Source organism: Dama dama, chromosome X (assembly GCF_033118175.1).
Source record: "Dama dama isolate Ldn47 chromosome X, ASM3311817v1, whole genome shotgun sequence".
NCBI classification, from domain to species: domain Eukaryota; kingdom Metazoa; phylum Chordata; class Mammalia; order Artiodactyla; family Cervidae; genus Dama; species Dama dama.
Window position 1 is genome coordinate 158,285,564 of NC_083714.1, and position 19,400 is coordinate 158,304,963.

General features: G+C 38.9%; 1 protein-coding gene across 3 annotated transcripts in view; it reads right to left on the minus strand.

Moving 5' to 3' along the window:
* Positions 1–4,099: 4,099 nt before the first annotated feature.
* The window catches only part of LOC133053084 (U2 small nuclear ribonucleoprotein auxiliary factor 35 kDa subunit-related protein 2-like), a 42,711-nt gene continuing 27,410 nt past the window's right edge, over positions 4,100–19,400 (minus strand). For all 3 annotated transcript variants that reach the window (XM_061137894.1, XM_061137893.1, XM_061137895.1), the window contains 4 exons: positions 15,629–15,842; positions 12,854–12,909; positions 12,064–12,173; positions 4,100–8,871 (listed from right to left, as the gene is read on the minus strand). In XM_061137894.1, coding sequence (XP_060993877.1) covers positions 8,444–8,871; positions 12,064–12,173; positions 12,854–12,909; positions 15,629–15,842 — 808 coding nt within the window. In that variant the 3' untranslated portion in view covers positions 4,100–8,443. The remainder of the gene's footprint in view (positions 8,872–12,063; positions 12,174–12,853; positions 12,910–15,628; positions 15,843–19,400) is intronic.

Sequence of the window (19,400 nt, forward strand, 5' to 3'; positions counted from 1 at the left end):
AGTGTGTGTCTAGCAAGGAGCAGGAGCAATTGCATTTGAAGAATTTTGGACATGGAAACTCTAATTCTTCTGCTTTCTATTAGTGAAAGAGGATTTGAAATTTTGACACTGTATCTTTCCTATATGTAAACTAGTAACAGTGATTTCATAAATGGCCAGTAAGTTTGCAATAGATCTGATGTTTGTGTTTTAGCAACAGTGGAAAGGAATGCTGAAAATAGTACTTGTCTGATCTCAGATGTCTCAGGCTCCAAACTCTAAGTAACCACTTGGTATCACTCATTGAATGCTCTGGTAATGTTGAAATTTTCTCTTTAAACAGGTTTTTTCTTTGTCTAAAACACACACCTTTCAGTGTCAATTTCACCTTCTCCAGCCTCCCCATGTGCTTACCAGAGTGTCACATTTTCCTTCCAGAGGAAGCTGAAGCACTGTATCAAGTTCTTGAAGAAATTAGGCTTAACTCTCCTCCCCTGTTGATGACTTCTTATGGCATTTTACACACTAGTAGTGTTAAATGATGTCATTATTACTGTTTACTATTATCACTTCAAACTTTGGTTAACCAAGTGACTTAACCAAGGGACTTAAAGACCCTTTATGGATATTTTAGTCTGGGAGTTCTCTTAGTGATACTTCTGTATGTAATTTTTGTTTTGTCCAATGTCCGAATCCCGAGCGGGAAGAGAGAAGGCTTCCAAGACAATGCAATTCACAAAAAGGGAAGTTTATTACTGACTCGAGCCAGGGCTTCTGCCGCATCCAACGCAGTGGTGCAGGGTCAGCCCCGAGCTCCAGCTGTTACATAAATTTATAGGGTGAACATAAGCAGTTGGTAGCTGTCTTAAGCGGATTGGTTACATGTTTGCAAAGCAATTTTATTGGTACAAAACTTTCCTGGGCTTTTGTTCAAACTTAGGCATTCGCCGGCTTTTCCACTTTCCCTCACGTTCCCTTTGTTCCCTTTTGGGCGCCTGTTGATTGGCTGGCTCCAGGCGGCCTGATTGGGGTGGGGAATCTCACCATTTTAGGGGAAACCAAAACTTAGGTCCGGGCCACCTGTTAGCCCTGGCATCCTCACATTCCCCCCTGTCTTTGTTTCTGTGGAAGGCCCAGTCATGGGTCTTCTATATCATCTGTGGGGACAGTCGAATATTGAGATCTGAGTAACATTAGGTGGACGGACAGGCAGTCTGTTTTCCCTAACAACTCCCCCTTGAAAGCCTTCATACTCAAGATGCTTTTTGGGAATTGGGGCGGAGGTCTCTTTCTTCTGTAACTTTTTCCAGCTGTGCCTGGGCGTAGGCCTGCCTAGCAGAGCAGAAGTCTCTCTCTACCTGACCTAAGCTGAGGTGTTTTATATCTGAAACCAGCTTTTACTCTTGTAATAACAGCAACTTAGTTTGAAACTGTTGGCGCCTCTCAGAGGTAAAATAGACAGGGGGCAAACAAGAGACCTAATAAGATGGTCATCACTGGTCCCCAGAAACAGGAGGCACCGCTGGGATGATCGGCTGGTGGTCAAGCAACAGAGCTGTGTTCTAGGAATCTTATGTTTAGTCTGAAGTTACCATCTTCCACCTGGGTAGGGGCTCTAGTTCTGTAGAAGAACTCAAAAGACATTGTTATGCATATTTCTTTGAGTAGGAACCAGGACCCGTCTCAGTGCTGTACCACCATTTGATTGTTTCCCCTCTGTTTCTGTATTTTTTCCTTCTCTGATTGGCAATTGTTTGAATCTACCCTTTGGAAGTCAGGGAAGGTGAAGGAGGCTGAATAAAGCCTATATTTTACAGTACAGCAGATCTGTACTCCAGAGTCGCCACCCCGCAGAGTCCTGTTCAGTTTTAATTTAGGGAACAGGGCAACTATGACTGTGATGACTTTTTGTCAAAATGGGGCATAAGACCGCCTCAGCTTGGAGAAGAGACACTGAATTGGAAGTATTCCTGAGTTCCAAGTCTTAGATCTGAGCCTTGTATGATTAAAATCTCAATCCCTTGGTCTGCCATTTTGTTGTAACATACCCAGTTAGTAGTAGCTGGAGAAGGTATAACTGGAGTTTTAATAGACAAAGTAAATCTCTTTCCTTTAGAAGAATAGGCCTGAAACCCAGTCTGGACCTGGCACTTCAGGGAGACTTGTAGCCAGGTGGCCAGTTGCCTAGCTTTATAAAAAGTAAGGTAGAAGTTACTAGCTTCCAGCAGACATTGTTTTGAGAGTGGTGGCATCTAAGCCTGACACGACTCAGAAAACTCAAGTGTTTAGCAATACAATGTCTAATCTGAAATTACACCCATAGTAACACCTGGTTATTTCCCAGGATGTCTGAACCATAGCTGAGTACTCTATTTTGACTTTTAATTGTAAAATTTTCTTTTTAAGAGCCAAAGCAGATGGCACCATTAATGATGTCAGTGTTTCTCTAGGTATGAGAAGATGCAAGAATTGGGACTCATAAAATCTCCTGAAAAGATCTATCTGAAGGCCTGTTCTGCCAGTTTTTCCCAGAGCACGGAACGCCTCATTTTTTATCTTCACCCTGAACTCCTTTCAGGGCCGTTGAAAGTCAGCAGTTGCAGTGGCCATGATATAATCGCCGTAGATGTAGATGGCAAGTGTCAATCTTTAGTTGGCAGAGCCCCTTTTTGTTCATAAACTTGACCACGACTTTGAGGGGGGTATTTTATGACCATTTTATCCCATGGTGCTGAGAATGTCCATTCTCAGGTTTGGCAAAGATTTTGTTGACAGGCCACTCAATGTGCTGTTACTGGACTAGGCCATAAAACAGTATCTAAAATTCTCTGGACCACCTGTCTTACTAGCCTCTTGGTCCAGGAAGACATTCCCTCTTGTTGCTTTTTTTCATATCTAGAGTTACACTGTTATCATCATCGATCTCATAGGGAACTACATATTATTTTGTCAGAGGCTTCAGTCACACATTTGGCAGTGTAAGAAACAGCAGTTTTGTAAAACAGGTGAAATACAAAGAGCATAGCCAGCAGTATTAGTAAAGTCACAAGTAAGACTTAAGAGCTTCCATTAGATGTAGCCCAGTATATCCCAGGTCGTCTGACTTAGTCTACTCTGCACGAATCTTTATCTTGCATGGAAATTATCCATTGGCACCACCATCTATAAGGCACATAGCCCAGTATATCTCAGGTCGTCTGACTTAGTCTACTCTGCACGAATCTTTATCTTTCAGGGAAATTACACATTTGCACCACCATCTATAAGGCACACAGCCCAGTTTTCTAGTGTTATTAGACTGATTTTCTTTAGTATGATTTAATTGTTTTTAACACAGAGGAGACTTTAAACCTAAATTACCATAGCCTGGTGTTATCTATATAAATCTATCTCATAATTGTGATTTTTTTTTTTTGCTAAAACTTTTCTTGTTGTTCTGATTGAGCTTGAGGAATAGAAAAAGGCTCAAATTTATAGCCAGAGTCAGAGTAGGCATTATTCATTGGCCCAGTGAGGGGATCCCGTCTGGTAGTATCATAGTGACCTGAATATGACTAAAATTTTTTAAGTAAATTTCCTCAGGGCCAACCAGTTAGAATCTTGTAGTAGAGAAATTTACCAAGGTAACCCAGAACTAGATACAGGTAGTTGGCCACAGACCCAACAATTGGATTGATTTCTAAAACTGGCATAGAATCAGGCTTATGATAGAAAAGCATTTGATTTATATACAAAGGTCTAAGAAGTCAGGAGAACACTATATACAATCATACGAATCAGGTCCAGCATCTTGGACAAGCTGTCTACCTCTGATGTCGTTGTCTTCTCATCCTGGTGTACTGTAGTTTCTCTTGTTTGAGCATCATTTTAAGGTGATATCAGGTCAGCTGTCTTCTCTATAGACCAATCCAGTGTAGGGGCCTTTGGAAGTGGGAATTAATCTAAGAGTTAATTTTCCTTCAGTTTCATTGTGCATGAGCTAGTTAAGAGTACCTGATAAAATGTCGTTCCATCCAGGTTGGAGACAGTCTCTTAAATTATGTATTTTTCCAGTCCTGGTTGCAGGTCATGAGGCATCTGATCTTCATCCAAAGATAGATTACTGAGATAAGCTTCAGAAACAAACTTTCACATTAATATCACATAACAGAATTGATCATAGACTTTTTATTTTGCTGAAACACTTATAGAATCTCAGACTGAACTTTTAATATAAAACAGGGCTGGAAAACTCACACCAAAGGCTTATCACAGATTTTGCCTAACAAATCTAGGTGAACTCTTTTCTTTTAAGGTCTCAAAAATTCCTTGAGATTTTTGTACCTGTTAGTGAGATAACCTTTTTAGCTCATTTGATAAACTTACTGGAAACTTAAGAGTTTCAAATTTCTGGACGAGTCAGAGAGAGAGAAAATATAATTGTTTTGTTTATAACGTGTAATTTTACCAAATTATTTTTATAATTAGTTTAAAAGGAAGGTTTTCTCTACTCCCGGAACACACGATTTAAACCTGTAATTTCCCAGATAGAAACCATAAAAGTTATAAGCATATTCACTGGTTCATTCATTCCTTTGTTAACTTTTGTGAAGTCATCAGGTTTTTCATCAGAATACCAAGACATATCAAAATGTTAAGAACTCTATATAATTTTTAGGATATCTGTATTAGTAATTTTTCATACATTATAACATGAGCGGATTTATTACTCATTTGATAATCTTTTTCATGTAATTTAACCAACCAAATAAACAGTTTAATATCTCTCTTTGGGATGTTTCAGGGGCCCTCTGAAAACAACCCAAAGTTAGCTAGATGTCAAAGGAACTTCAAAAGAATTCGATTCAGGAAGTTTTATTGAAAAGAACAACTAAAGGCTTTACAACATTTGGTCAGATTTAGTCAATATTGATGGGTGTGTCATTTAGCTTATTGATATGTCACAATGGGCACAAATACCAAGCCTCAAGGTCTAGTGAAAGTCAGCTCCGCCATCTTGGACCTAATTGGCATTAACCAGTTTTCTTATGACCATGATATTTTTAACAAAATCTATTTATTTAACTAATTGTAATCTAATTTTAGAAAATCTTGATCATGCATAACTCTTTTTAGTATTTTTTTCATACTTTTTTTTTTTTTTACTGAAAGCACACTTCTTGCTTTTTTTTTTTAGCAACCAAGAGCTAACTTTTACATTAGCATTTTATAGATTGGTGAGCATAAATACCCGTGATAATTTTTAAAACCCTTGTTTTCTTAAAACATTTTAGGATGGCATCAAACATTATTCATTTATAGTCCCAAATCAAAATAGTCGTCACAAATCACAACACAGAACAGAGTTAAAACACACATATAAACCTGGCAGTTCTCATCAGACACTCCCTTAAATACAAGAATACAGTCTCTCAGAAAACCTTCTATAGAGACACAAAACTTCAGATGTCTTCAAAGATTTCAAAAGGAGGAAAGGAAGCCAGGTTGAAAGAAGGAGGAGGAGGACCAGAGACAATGCCGGCACACACACAAACACGGAGAGCCGAAGACAAACATATGGACAGACAAACGTCGGCTGATAACATAGCGCTGGGTTTTTGGGGCCCCTGAATTCTCTTGCCTCCCGGTGGCAGGTTCACCTTACTGAATGGCATCCACTGTTCACCAGACTTGGGGTCAGGAGAGGAACTTTCCTTCCCGCAGAATCGTCTGCCTTCCAGCGAGTCTGCTGGCCTCGGCCTTACGCCAGCTGGAACGTTTAATCCGTTCCCCCCTTCACAGAAAGCTTTCTTCTGCGCCAGATACCTTCTTGCTTCCCAGCAGGGCCCCGGATTTACACTGGACTTTCCTGTCCTGCCTGAGCACCGGTGTTATTATTTATCCTTCCCCTCTGTCCTGTAAGTGTTCTCTTCTCCCGGTCAAGGGATCCCAGACGAGACCCCAAATGTTTAGCCCGATGTTCGAATCCCCGAGCAGGAAGACAGAAGGCTTTCAAGACAATGCAATTCACAAAAAGGGAAGTTTATTACTGACTCGAGCCAGGGCTTCTGCCGCATCCAACGCAGTGGTGCAGGGTCAGAGAGCCCCGAGCCCCAGCTGTTATATAAATTTATAGGGTGAACATAAGCAGTTGGTAGCTGTCTTAAGCGGATTGGTTACATGTTTGCAAAGCAATTTTATTGGTACAAAACTTTCCCAGGCTTTTGTTCAAACTTAGGCATTCGCCGGCTTTTCCACTTTCCCTCACGTTCCCTTTGTTCCCTTTTGGGCGCCTGTTGATTGGCTGGCTCCAGGCGGCCTGATTGGGGTGGGGAATCTCACCATTTTAGGGGAAACCAAAACTTAGGTCCGGGCCACCTGTTAGCCCTGGCAGCCTCACAGAAGCCAGCACCTGGAAACACTGAATATGCACACAGCACAAACCTCACTGTGTATTTTGTTAGAATAAAAATACTTGGGGAAAGTGCTGGTTTTTTAAAAAGCAGCAGTGATCTGGGTTTTGTTTTGGGGGTTTTTTTGTTTTGCAATTTCATTCCATTCTTGAGAAAAGCTTCTATTTAAGTAGTTTATTATGAAAAGCTGTCAACACTAACTTAAAGGAAGGGGTGCGGAGGTATGCAAATTGTCCGCTAAAAAATTAAAACATTGAATACGAAAAAAATATAAATTGATTCCTCCCACTCACTTTTCCACCTTCTGCAATTTTTTCTAGTTTAAGTGCTAGCACAATCAGTTAAATGAACTGTATTTGCAAAAATTACTGCCTCAATTGTATAAAACCAAAACCTAGGTATTCATGATACCTATTAGTACAGGTATTTAAAAGTATAAAATATTGCATACTGAGATATGTAAGGAAGAAAGATCATTATATTAAGTTAAAATCCCACGGAAAATTTTAAGATTACAGAGCCCATGAACTGTTCATTGAAAACAGCCTTTAGGGCCATTTGCAAATGGAATCTCTAACTTATAAATGGTTATTATAAGTGAGGTAATTTACAATTAACATTTTCAAGATAACATGCCCACTATTTCTTTTAAATATAGTTCCTTCCAAGTACACTCCCTCAAGGCGACTCGCTGCCCTATATAACCACCTGTATCTGAGGGTATGCACTGTAATTAAGAGAGCCGGTCACTAAGGCACCATGAGGCCTGTGCAGGGAAAAACAGGAAAAAAAGATTCCTGCGGCCAACCAGTGACTAATCTTTTGACAATTCCTTGGCTCTCTTTAGGATGGCTCAGCAGTGACTCCTAGGCTCTTGTAAATCAATCTAGACCGAGAGAAGAAAGATGAAAAGTAGCAGAGAAGACAAGTTGAGGAATCTGCCTGGAAGGCAGAGGCCACGGAGGAGTGGGTTGTGTTTTGTTTGAACCAGTATGTGCCTCATGTAACAGGAAACTGTCCTGCTGGGTGTGAATGCTAGAGGAGTGTGGTTTGTTTTGCAATCTGCTTATCCTTTTATGGGATTCCTCAAGAGGCAGGTGTCCTAATGTCTTTTTAAGTGCCTGAGCTGTGCTTGCACAACTTTAACTGGCCCGATCCCCAGTTTAAGGAAGAAGAGGAAAAAAGAGGAAAGGAGAGGCCTCATCAGCTTGGGTGGCAGAGAGTAACCTTGGCCAAAGATCAACTGCTTCCACAGGCACTTGTTCACCACAGTTCAAGGAAAAAGAAATTACAGAAGAGAGTGGAGGGGAGGGGAAGAAGCACCTGCAGGCTCCCTGTTGTGGGCTGTGTGTGGGTTGGAAAAGAAATCTCCACTGGAAAGGATGCAGAATGAAAGAAAAATAGAGTTCACTAAATCACTAAAGCATTTGCTCCTAGGAAGGAAAGCTAGGACAAACCTAGACAGTGTATTAAAAAGCAGAGCTATTACTTTGCCAACAGAGATCGTATAGTCAAAGCTATGGTTTTCCCAGTAGTCATGTATGGATGAAAGATCTGGACCATAAAGACAGTTGAGCAAAAAAAAATTTTTAATTAAAAACAAAAAGAGGCTGAGCACCAAAGAATTGATGCTTTCAAAATGCGATGTTGGAAATGACTCTTGGGAGTCCCTTGGAGAGCAAGGAGATCAAACAAGTCACTCCTAAAGGAAATCTGTCCTGAATATTCATTGGAAGGACTAATACTGAAGCTGAAACTGCAACACTTTGGCCACCTGATGCAAAGAACTGACTCAATGGAAAAGACCTGGAAGGCAGGAGAAGGTGACGACAGAGAATGAGATGGTTGGATGGCACCACCGATTCAATGGATATGAGTTTGAATAAGCTCCAGGAAACAGTTGAAGGACAGATAGGGAAGCTTGGAGTGCTGCAATCCAGGGGGGGTCACAGAGAGTCGGACATGAAGAGCAACTAAACAACATCATAAGGTATACAATCACTGAAGAACACAGTGACAAAGTAAGTTAAAGTGATAAAGGAAGTTTATTTGGACTTGGGGCTCTGAAAAGTTCAGTCTCTGCTCCCCGACCTCCTCCCACCACGGCTCATGGACCTGGAGGAGTTCTGGCTGCTGCTCCTGCTGCTACGGTCCCTTCTTCTTCCACTGCTTCGGGAACTGTGCCTTCCCCAGCTTCTAGACCCATGTTTGTGAGATTTCTCGCCCTCGTGACTGCTCCTCCTCTTCCTATCAGCCTCCTCTCTCCTCTTGTAGGAGTGGGCCCGCACAGGGCTCCTCCTCCTCCTTTGCCAGTTATAGTAGTCTTCACGGTGGTCCAGCCTCACCCTCCTCCCTGAGCTCTTCCCAAAGGAGGAGCCAGTCCAAACTGGAGATAGGTAGATGTCTCCATCTGCTTCGCAAAACTCATTGTTTGGATTTCTGAACACGTGAAGAAAGTTGCAGTGTTTCCCTCTAGGACACTGCTGTATTTCAAATAAACCTGCAATGGCACAGTGAGGAAACACCATTTATTGCTGGCACTTCATCCTTTTCACAAGGTACAGGGCTGGTGTACCAGTGTAATAAGACTGTTTTCTCCCACATATTTAAAATGGCTTGTGCAAACTGATTTCACAGTTCAGGCTCACAGATTTCAAAAACATTCAAATGTTCAAACAAACTGGCATTACAAAAGCTAAAGTTTCACAACTTAGTAAGAACATCCCATTTTCCCACTGGATTACACAACCAAACAAATTGTGACCACAGTTTTCTAGGGTTTCACCATCCCACATACTGACAATGAAGATCCCAATTGTGAAGAACACACTCCTTGGAGTCTAGGTGGCAGTGTGATTTGAGAGCAGAGTGGTAGTAAGATAATTACTAGTATTGTACTAGGTACAATAACATACATTTTCCTTGTATTTTAAAATAAGATGATAAATATTAACATACTAGTTTCAAATTTACCAAGGTCTCTTAATACAAAACATTCTTGTCAAACTGAAATCTATTTTAATAATCCCAGTGGGATTTTTGAACTTAGTAAAACAGCAGTAAATTCCTCAAATATGTAAAATAGTTAAAAGTGAAACAGATACCATCCTCCTAGACACTGTATACAAAAGCTAACTTAGACAAACCCTAGACTTAAACTATAAAATTCTTTAAAAATAGATGAAGTAAATTTCATCAAAATTAAGAACTGTGTCTCAAAGTACACCAGCAAAAAAGTGTGCTATAAAATTTATTTGCACAGCATACACATGTAATACAGGGCCTCTATACTATCTAAAGAACACTTACAACTCAATAATAAAACAAGTAATTTAGTAAAAAACAGAGAACTGACTTCTCATTCCTTCAGATTATTGTAAATTTGACCAGTAAGTTCATAAAAAGATGTTCAACATAACTGGCCATTACAGAAATACACAATGAGATAGTATGTCACACTTGACAGGATGGGTAAAATATAAAGAAAATTAACTGTATTATGGGTATATGGAAACCCAGTAGTCATATACTGCTGGTGTAGTTATAAAAATAATTCAGTTGCTTTAGAAAATTATTAAGCAGTTTTTCAAAATATTAAACCTAGAATTACCATGAAAGTGAAAGTGAAGTCACTCAGTCGTGTCCGACTCTCAGCAACCCCATGGACTGCAGCCCACCAGGCTCCTCCGTCCATGGGATTTTCCAGGCAACAGTACTGGAGTGGGTTGCCATTTCCTTCTCCGTAAGAATTACCATATGATCTTGCAATTATGCTATGAATCATGTGCATACAAGAAACATACATAAAAATCTGTGGGTGAACTTTCACAGTAGCATTATATATAATAGCCAAAAGGTGGAAACAATCTGACAGTAGATCAACTAACAAATAAATAAACTGTTATCAGTACTATTGATTCTGAACTGCAGTACAGGAGAAAACTTTTGACAGTCCCCTGGAAAGGAAAGAGATCAAACCAGTTCATTTTAAACAAAATCAATCCTGTATGTTCACTCGAAGGACTAACGTTGAAGTTGAAGCCCTAAGACTCTGGCCACCTGATGTGAAGAGCCAATGCACTGGAAAAGACCTGATGCTGGGAAAGACTGAAGGAAGAAGGAGAAGGGGATGACAGAGGATGAGATGGTTGGATGGCATCACCGACTCAACGGACATGAGTTTGAGCAAACTCTGGGAGATGGTGAAGGACAGGGAAGCCTGGCGTGCTGCAGTCCATGGGGTCGCAAAGAGTCAAGACACAAGTTGGCAACTGAACAAGAACAACAAATCAACAGTTTACCACAGAAAGCAGTATAATTCATATACAAAAAGGACGAAGTTCTCATACATGCTATTGATACAATATGGATGTATCTTGCAAACGTGCTAAGCCAAAGAAGTTAAGACACAAAAGGTCAATGTCATATGACTCCATTTATATGAAATGTCCAGAATAGACAAATCTATAAAGAAGATGTGGGGAAGCAGAGAATGGTGAGCGGCTGTTAACAGATGTCAGATTTCTTTGAAAGTGAAGAAAATGTTCCAGAATTAGAGGTGATCATCACGAAGCTGTGAACATGATAAAAAAAAAAAAACAGCACTAAACTGTGCACTTTAAAAAGGTACGTTTTGATAGTTTTTTGTTTTCCTCTACACTGCTGTTGTTATTTAAAAAAGCTGAATAGTTCTTGTTTCAGGGGAAGTCAAATGAGGTATCTAGGAACTGAGAAAACTACTGAACTTTAGAGAGAAAACACCTTTTATCCTTTCATGTTACAAGTCTTAAAACTTATGCTGAATTTGGTCTTTTAGTTTTCCTTCTAAAAGCTACCCCTACCCCCACTTTAATATGCTTTAAAACTAGCAGCATAAAAAAACAAACAAACAAAAAAAACCTAGCAGCATCAATGAAGAGCAAGCTGACAAACCCCTATTGTGATTCAGAATTTTTAAGTTATTTTTTAAATAAGCAATTTTAAGAAGTGAATGCAAAGCAAACAAAGAAGAGTAATGTAAAAGAGAAGTGTTCCCCAAAGACATTAGAGCATCTTTTTTCATCCTGGGGCACTTACATTTTGGCTAAGCCCATAAAGAGGAAGAAATTTAAAAATAAGAAGGCCAAAGAACTGTTAGATTGTCTCAGCAAAGTCCACATATCCATGAATTACTCTCAAGTGTCCATTAATTAGTCTGACTGGACCCTTAACAGACTCCACACAGCTATTATCAATCTCTAATTTACAAAACTGTGTTTCATGGAAGGCAGAAACTATGACAGGATGACATGACAGAAAATAAGCGAAGATTCATTAAGGATAAAAGACAGATAAAAACCACTCAAGTGAGAAGAGCCAAAGAACAGAAAACACCTCTAATACTGTAATAAGTAAAATGCGACTTCTTAACGTTGTACACAAAATGCAAAATCAAAGATTAGATAACCTGACTCTGCCACCAATGCATTGTGAACTCACTTTTCATGGCGTAACATGACCCACATGGCCTATTACAGATCTAAAATGTCATGTCCTTTATATAATTCTCATGTGTGGAAAGATAAAAACTGTGGAAACTATGATTCAGTTTTTTAAAAACTCTCTTTAAAGTTTGTTTTTTTTCCCTGCTAAGAATCTCCTTTTATATAACTGGAACAATCAAGGGGGAAAAAATCATCATGTTGTATTTTACCACAAATTGCCATTTTCCATCGGGTCACTGGGCAGAATTCACACTGAAGTTGTCGTCCTGCATACCATCGTCCATTAAACAGAGAAAGGGCTGCCTGGCATTCTTCTTCCCTTTAAACCACAAATTAAGATGCACCTTAATGTTCTAATATATACATATAACTCTATCATCTATTAAAAAACCCTTTTGTTAATTTACTATAGGACTGCCTAAAGTTACTACTAACAGAGTCTTTACTAGAGCTTCTAAAACTCAACATTTACTAGGAATTTACTATGCCTCCAAAATGTTCTGAAGGATGCAAACCAGGTCTTAATCCAATAAGAGTTGACTATTAAAATGCAAAGTGTTTTCATTGTTAGAAAATGTTCTTTTTCAGCTAGAATTTCTATTGCTCTACAGTGGTTCATGTAACCAGTTAGATATGTGATGGCTGAAGCAAATATCAAGACAAAACAATGATACATTAACTTTTTCTTAGCTGGTAAAATATACTTAAGATCTGTATTGGCTTCAATTTCAATTTATACTTCTAAATTCTACATTCTAGTTATCCTTGTTTCCAAGTTTTGTATTTTAATTACTAAATTGATAAATAATAATATAGCTACTGAAAATTTTTAAAAATCATATAAATATACAAAGAATGTAATACATTTCCTGTATCAACTATTGATATATACATTTTAAATGTGTATAAAAGAGATATAGTCAGTGGGATCCCAGAAGTCAACATAAACAAAACAGATGTGCCAGGAAATATGCATATATTTATGTTCAGAATACTTACGATTGATACTGAACATATACATTGCCCCTCAGATGAGGTTCCAGGTTGCAACTGACCTAAGGAGCAATGAAGTCTATTATAGAAAATAACTTAGAGAAAAAAGATTCAGCTATCAAATACACTTTGTCTAACAGCTAACAAATACACAAATACATTAGTATTACCCAATGTGCTTACCAACAAAAGATTCCCAAACTGAGATAATACTCTCAGTTTTATTAAAGCCTTCTTAAAAATTAATCTTTTTTTTTGCTGCACCATCCAAACATGTGAAACTTCCCCAACCAGGGATCAAACTCCTGCATCGGAAACTCAGAGTCTTAACCACCTGACCACTAGGATGTCCAAAAGGCATCTTCATCACACAGCAGCACTGCAGGCCTCCATTATTAGATCTCTGTAGATCAGATTCAGTATTCAATAAATACAAAATGTTTCCATATGCATGAGACTATAGGAAAGGTAAATCAGTTATAACCTAAGCCATGAAATTCAAATTTTAATTTTGACTAACATTGTAAAATAAGTAGAATGTTAGTTTTACTTTGTTGAAATGTTGAAGCCATTTCTTTCTATTCTTTTCTCTCTTGCTCACATCTTGGAATTCCAGACACAGATGCATATATACATGTATTTATATAACAGTAGAAAAACTTTCAAACAATCATAGTAAAGTTAAGATTTTTTCCCCAAAATAATTTTCAAATTTAACCAATTTGTTAGTTTATTAGAGCACACCCCTACCCAAAAGGAGGGGGGTGGTGACATCAGTAATGAATTACACTATACATACTAGTACTCCTACAGGAACAGTGAAAGGCCTTAAAACACTGATCAAGTAAACATAAAGGTAATTAAACCAGTTATACCAAAAATCTTTTTAACATTTCCATAACAAATGTTTAAAAACCTTTCATACTAAAAACTTACTAATTGCTTTCCATTTATGAATTACCAGCCTGATAAGTATAAGCTTGGCAAATAACTTACATATCTCAAGAGATTTGGTTCGCTTCTAGACAACTGCAGTAAAATATTACAATAAAATGTGTTACCCAAATTTTTTGGTTTCTGAAAGCATATAATAAATAATGTTTAAACTATACTGAGGTTTATTAAGGGTGGGTGCAAAAGCATTATATCTAAAAAAACAAAAAACAAATGTATATACCTTAAAATACTTCATTGCTAAAAAAAAATGCTAAATATCATCTGCACCTTCAGCAAGTCAAAATCTTTTTGGATCAATAACATCAAAGATCACCGATCAGGGAAATCATAAGAAGTACAATAAATGAAAAAGTTAGAAATTCTGCAAACTACAAAAATGCAGCTGCAAAATGATGCCAATAGATCTGCTCAATATAGAACTGCAATTTACCTTCAATTTCTACAAAAACCTCAGTTTTACCTATGAATTGCAGCTGAAGTATGTGAATAAAGTAGTCAGGGCTTCTGTGGTGACTCAGTGGTAAAGAAACTGCTGGTAATGCAGAAGATGTGGGTTCCAAAGGTCCGTGTAGTCAAAGCTAGGTTTTTTCCAGTATTCATGTATGGATGTAAGGGTTAGACCCTAAAGAAGGCTGAACACTAAAAAACTGATGCTTTTGAACTGTGGTGTTGGAGAAGACTTTTGCGAGTCCCTTGGACTGCAAGGAGATCCAACCAATTCGCCCGAAATCAACTCTGAGTAATCACTGAAACTCTAATATTCGGGCCACCTGATGAGAAGAGCTGACTCATTTGAAAAGACCCTGATGCTGAGAATGACTGAAAGCAGGAGGAGAAAGGGATGACAGAGAATGAGATGGTTGAATGGCATCACCGACTCAATGGACATGAGTATGAGCAAGCTTCAGGAGATGGTGATGGACAGGGAAGCCTAGAATGCTGTAGTCCATGCTGGACTCCTTGTAGTCCAAAGAGCCAGCTACAACTGAGTGACTGAACAACAAAAGACAAGTGAAGGTCTGGACCTTCCTGGTGGCTCAGTGGATAAGTATCTACTTGCCAGTGAATGGCACTGATCCAGGAAGTTCCCTATCCCTGATCCAGGAAGATCCCACACGCCTCAGGGCAACTAAAGCTCTGTGGCACAACTACTGAGATAACAAGCTGCAACTATGGAGCCGATGGTCAAAATCTCTTCTCACTGCAATGAGAAGCCCACACAATGCAACTGGAGAGTAGTCCCTGCTCACCACAATTAGAAAAAAACCTGCACACAGTAACAAAAACCAGCACAGCTTTTCCCGTCCCTGAAAAAGTCATCTTGTGGTCTTTGGTAGTTCCAAAAAAAATTCTATAATGTATACTTTGGGCAGAAATTGCAAGCTGGAACCATCACTATAATACAACAACCAGAAAGCTGTGTTACAAGTATGGAGGTGCATTCCCCATTATATGTAGTCCATAAGCAAACTCTTAAGACTGCTATCTGCAGAAGACCTTATGCAGAGAACTCAAAGGCTGGAAAACAGTTGGTCCATAAAGGTACTGAATGGATGAAAAGATCTCTTTTCATCAAAAGCTTAGAAACTAGCACCATGCCAGTACTTATTTACAGTTGCATTAGTACCTCTACTTTATTGGCAACAAAGCTCAATGGAGAGGGAGAGACAAGGACTTAACATTTCCTTGCCACATGAGGCAGGACCTGCAGCATGGCACACATCCCACCTATGTAAACAGCCTGTGCTCTCGCTTTCCCATCCCAGATGGCACTTCAGAGGGAGGCAGACCAGTTCGTCCTCTAGACACATTGCTCGTGCCCACCTTAAACTGGATCACTTTCCCCATGTTCTTGAACTCAGGGAGCACGTCATCATAAAAGTCCAGGAACTGCTGGTAGATTTCTTCCTCACTGTACTCCAGGCTTGCATCAGTGTCGTAGTCATCCCTTCCACACTGCTCCATCCCAAACGTTGTAAACATGCTTTTAATAAGCAGTGTGGGACTTGATGTTGGGAAATTGTGTTTACGTGAACACCTGCACATGAAGGAAAAAGTTCAGTAGTCCAGTGTGAGAAATTACACATAGAGAAACTTGATTCAAAATATGAGTTAAAGACTCAAGCAACTTAGTTGTTTCAAGTGAACTGTAAGACGACAAACGTCACTCAAACTTTACATTTCAACACAACAAAACTATTAAAGGCTGACCAATAAAGTGAATCTCATTGAAATATAAAGGTGGGAATTATTTCCAAGTTTAAATGCCATTCACTTGCTTTTTACTGAAGTACAGGAAGCCTGTTATATAAAAGCATACAGAAAAAGATGGTCCTCTCACATGACAAGTCACTGTGACAGTGTGACACAAATGTACCATATGAGATGCTCAGGAGAAAGGTCAGATGGCTTTATACAATCTTCGATTAAACCAATGCTTACATAATAGTGTAAATTAAGAGTTTCCAGGAAATATCCTAATGGTCCAGTGATTAGGATTCTGAGTGGAGCAATTTTGTTCCCTGGCTGGGGACCTAAGACCCTGCATGCTGCATAACCAAAAACAAGTTTCCAGTTAATGGCTGTATATTGCTGATAATGTTCATGATGCCAACTGTCTTGCTGATCACACTATCGGCTCAACCTAGCACAGGCAACGTGTGACTGAGAGGGTGGAAAGAGACTCAAGCAGTCATAACAGAGCCTCTCTTCTGGTTGACAAAGCAGACGTAATGTAGCCATAACATAACCTCATAAAATATAACCACGATATTCTTTCAATGTAGCCCTGATGCAGCAGGAGCAACAGGTTTCATGGTGAAGCTCATAGAGGCATACTGCACAAAGTAATGTGTGACCAAGTGACTATCTCGCTACACAAATGCACCATCCTACAAGTGACCTCAACTGTTACATAAGCTTCCTGACATCCATGCACAGTGCTACAAACGAGCTCAGCTGTTACCTGATTGTGCCAAGTCACTGCTTACAGTACACGGGGTGAAAAGGAGCGAAGTGCGGGTAAATATGCTTGACTTGCACCATCTTGTTAGTTTCCCCCTGATGATATATTTCAATATTATTGTATGCAAAAAGGTTCATAGTTTTCATGGCATTTATTTTTCATCTGACCCTACTAATGCACTAGGACAAGCACATCTTTACAAAGTTCACTTTGTAAAGAAATGACCTCATACCTTGATAAGTTCATCTGAGAGATGATCAAGGAGATCCGACCTACCTTATAGTCTACTCTGTGTTTGTTATATGGCATAATATACACATACACATACATATACACACACACAAGGATACTTTCTGCAATTTACAATGGATTAAGGCTGAACAGACTCAATTTTCAATAATCCATAAAATATGACCTTTATTATATAATCTGCTTTCATGTCCTAAGATAAAATGAGGAAAACTTCTTTCAGCTCAAGGTTCCAACTAATTAAAAATTAATGTATTCTAGTTAAAAACTGGTCAGCTATAGGTGCCAGCAGTTAAAGGAGAGAGAACAGCGAGTTGCTTCATGGATTCATATTGTAAGATGAAAAAGTATATAGAAATTATACATTTATGTACCTACCAATACAATGCATACAGAATGCCAATACTTATTATGCATACCTCTGAAATGTTGAGTGTTACTGTCCAAATGACCTCCTAGATTTTTCAGCTTGCAGTCTGACATATTCCAAAGTAGCTACTAACAGATTTCAAAGGATTAACCTCAGCTGACATTGTTAACTCTAAACTGAAATATTATTGGTTTAAATAAATATAGCAGTAAACAAGGACCTTAATTAATGAATTTAAAATTCTGTTCACAGGCTGAAACTCAGCTCTAGTTCCCAGGGTGTCAAATACGCAACTGTGAATTTTGGAACCAAGTCAAGTCACTCAGTTTAGGGAAAATTCCCACTGAAGCGGGAAGCATCCATACAAGCTTGAGTGTATTAAACAATGAAGTTAGGTGAGAGAAGGCAACCCTCTGTGATTCCCAAAATCACTTTAAAAGAACTGGAAGGCATTAAAATCCAGAGTCAAATCTATTACATATTCATTACAATCTGTTTCCTTCTTTCCACTTTGCTTCCTATTTTCTCTTTATTTAACTCAGTATGTAGCTTTTTAAATTCACTTTTGGAAGTAGGTTAAGGTATAAACAAATAGTCATGACAGATATTGCATACTCTTCACTAGCAGTTATCTTTCTTTGGAGAGTTGGTGGAGAAAACTGTCAAAGCTGTTACTTGAACAAATGCTAATTCCAGAAAGATTCAAACTTACTATTTATAAAAACAAGCAACCAAAGAAATGCTTATGTTATCGGCATATCTCTCTGATGATCTCACAAATGAACATTCCTGACTCACTCTCACATACACACACACCGTTTGGACATTTTTAATGTGAACTTCATATGCCTGTGCAAGTATTAAGAACTGATACAAAATAATCAGTGTGTAATGACAGTGTGTAACCTTTTAAATTCATTTTCACCAGGGCTTCCCTAGTGGCTCAGATAGTAAAGAAGCCACCTGCAGTGAGGGAGACCTGGATTCAATCCCTGAGTTGGGAAGACCCCCTGCAAAAGGGCATGGAAACCCACTCCAGTATTCTTGCCTGGAAAATCCCAGGGACTAAGTAGCCTGGCAGACTATATTCAGTCCATGGAGTCACAAAGAGTTCCACATAACTGAGTTACTAGGTACAGCACAAACTAATCTGACCACTGTGGATGTCTCTGGGGAACAACTCTCACATGTGACTTTCTGAATCTCTCCTTTTCTCACATGAACCCAATAAAAGGATAATCTTTATCTTTTTTGCTGCACCTAAAGCTTGTGGGATCTGAGTTCCCTGATCAGAAACTGAACTTGGGTCCCTGGCAGGGAAAGCACACTGTCCTAACAAGTGAACCATCAGTGGAGTCCCAAGGATAACTTTAATTTTAAAAACTTATGAATTGTTGGCTGCATTGTGTCTCTGTTGCTACATGAGCTTTTCTCTAGTTACTACGGGAGCCACTAGTTGTGGTACACCGGCTTCTGATTCCTGGCTTCTCTTATTGTAGAGCATGGGCTCTAGAGTGCCCATATTTAGTTTTCCTGCAGCATGTGGGATCTTCCTAGACCAGGGGTCAAACTGCTGTCCCCTTCACTGCAAGGGAGATTCTTAACCACTGGACCACCAGGTAAGCCCACAAGGATAACCTTAAACAACCAAGGAAATATTAGTAATAGAATAAAAACAAGGGGTTAGGCAGCTAAAAACTTGAAAAGGAACTTCAACTTTGGTTCAACTTCTCACACACGTGTGTCTCAGTTGTCTTTCAAAAATAATCCACTAAATACTTTTGAGTGTTAGTATACTAAACCAATGAATTACTGTTTTTTATGAGATTAAACCTACAGTTGGATTCTAACAGTTACAAAAAGGAGCAAAATCCCTTGTCTTAGTTTCTGATTCCTCAAAGGGACTCTTTCACTGCTTACCAGACTTTATGAATACCTTCATAAATACTATCAGCAAATACAGTCCCCAACTATAGAATATATACATATATAAAAGCAGTTAAATACTCTAC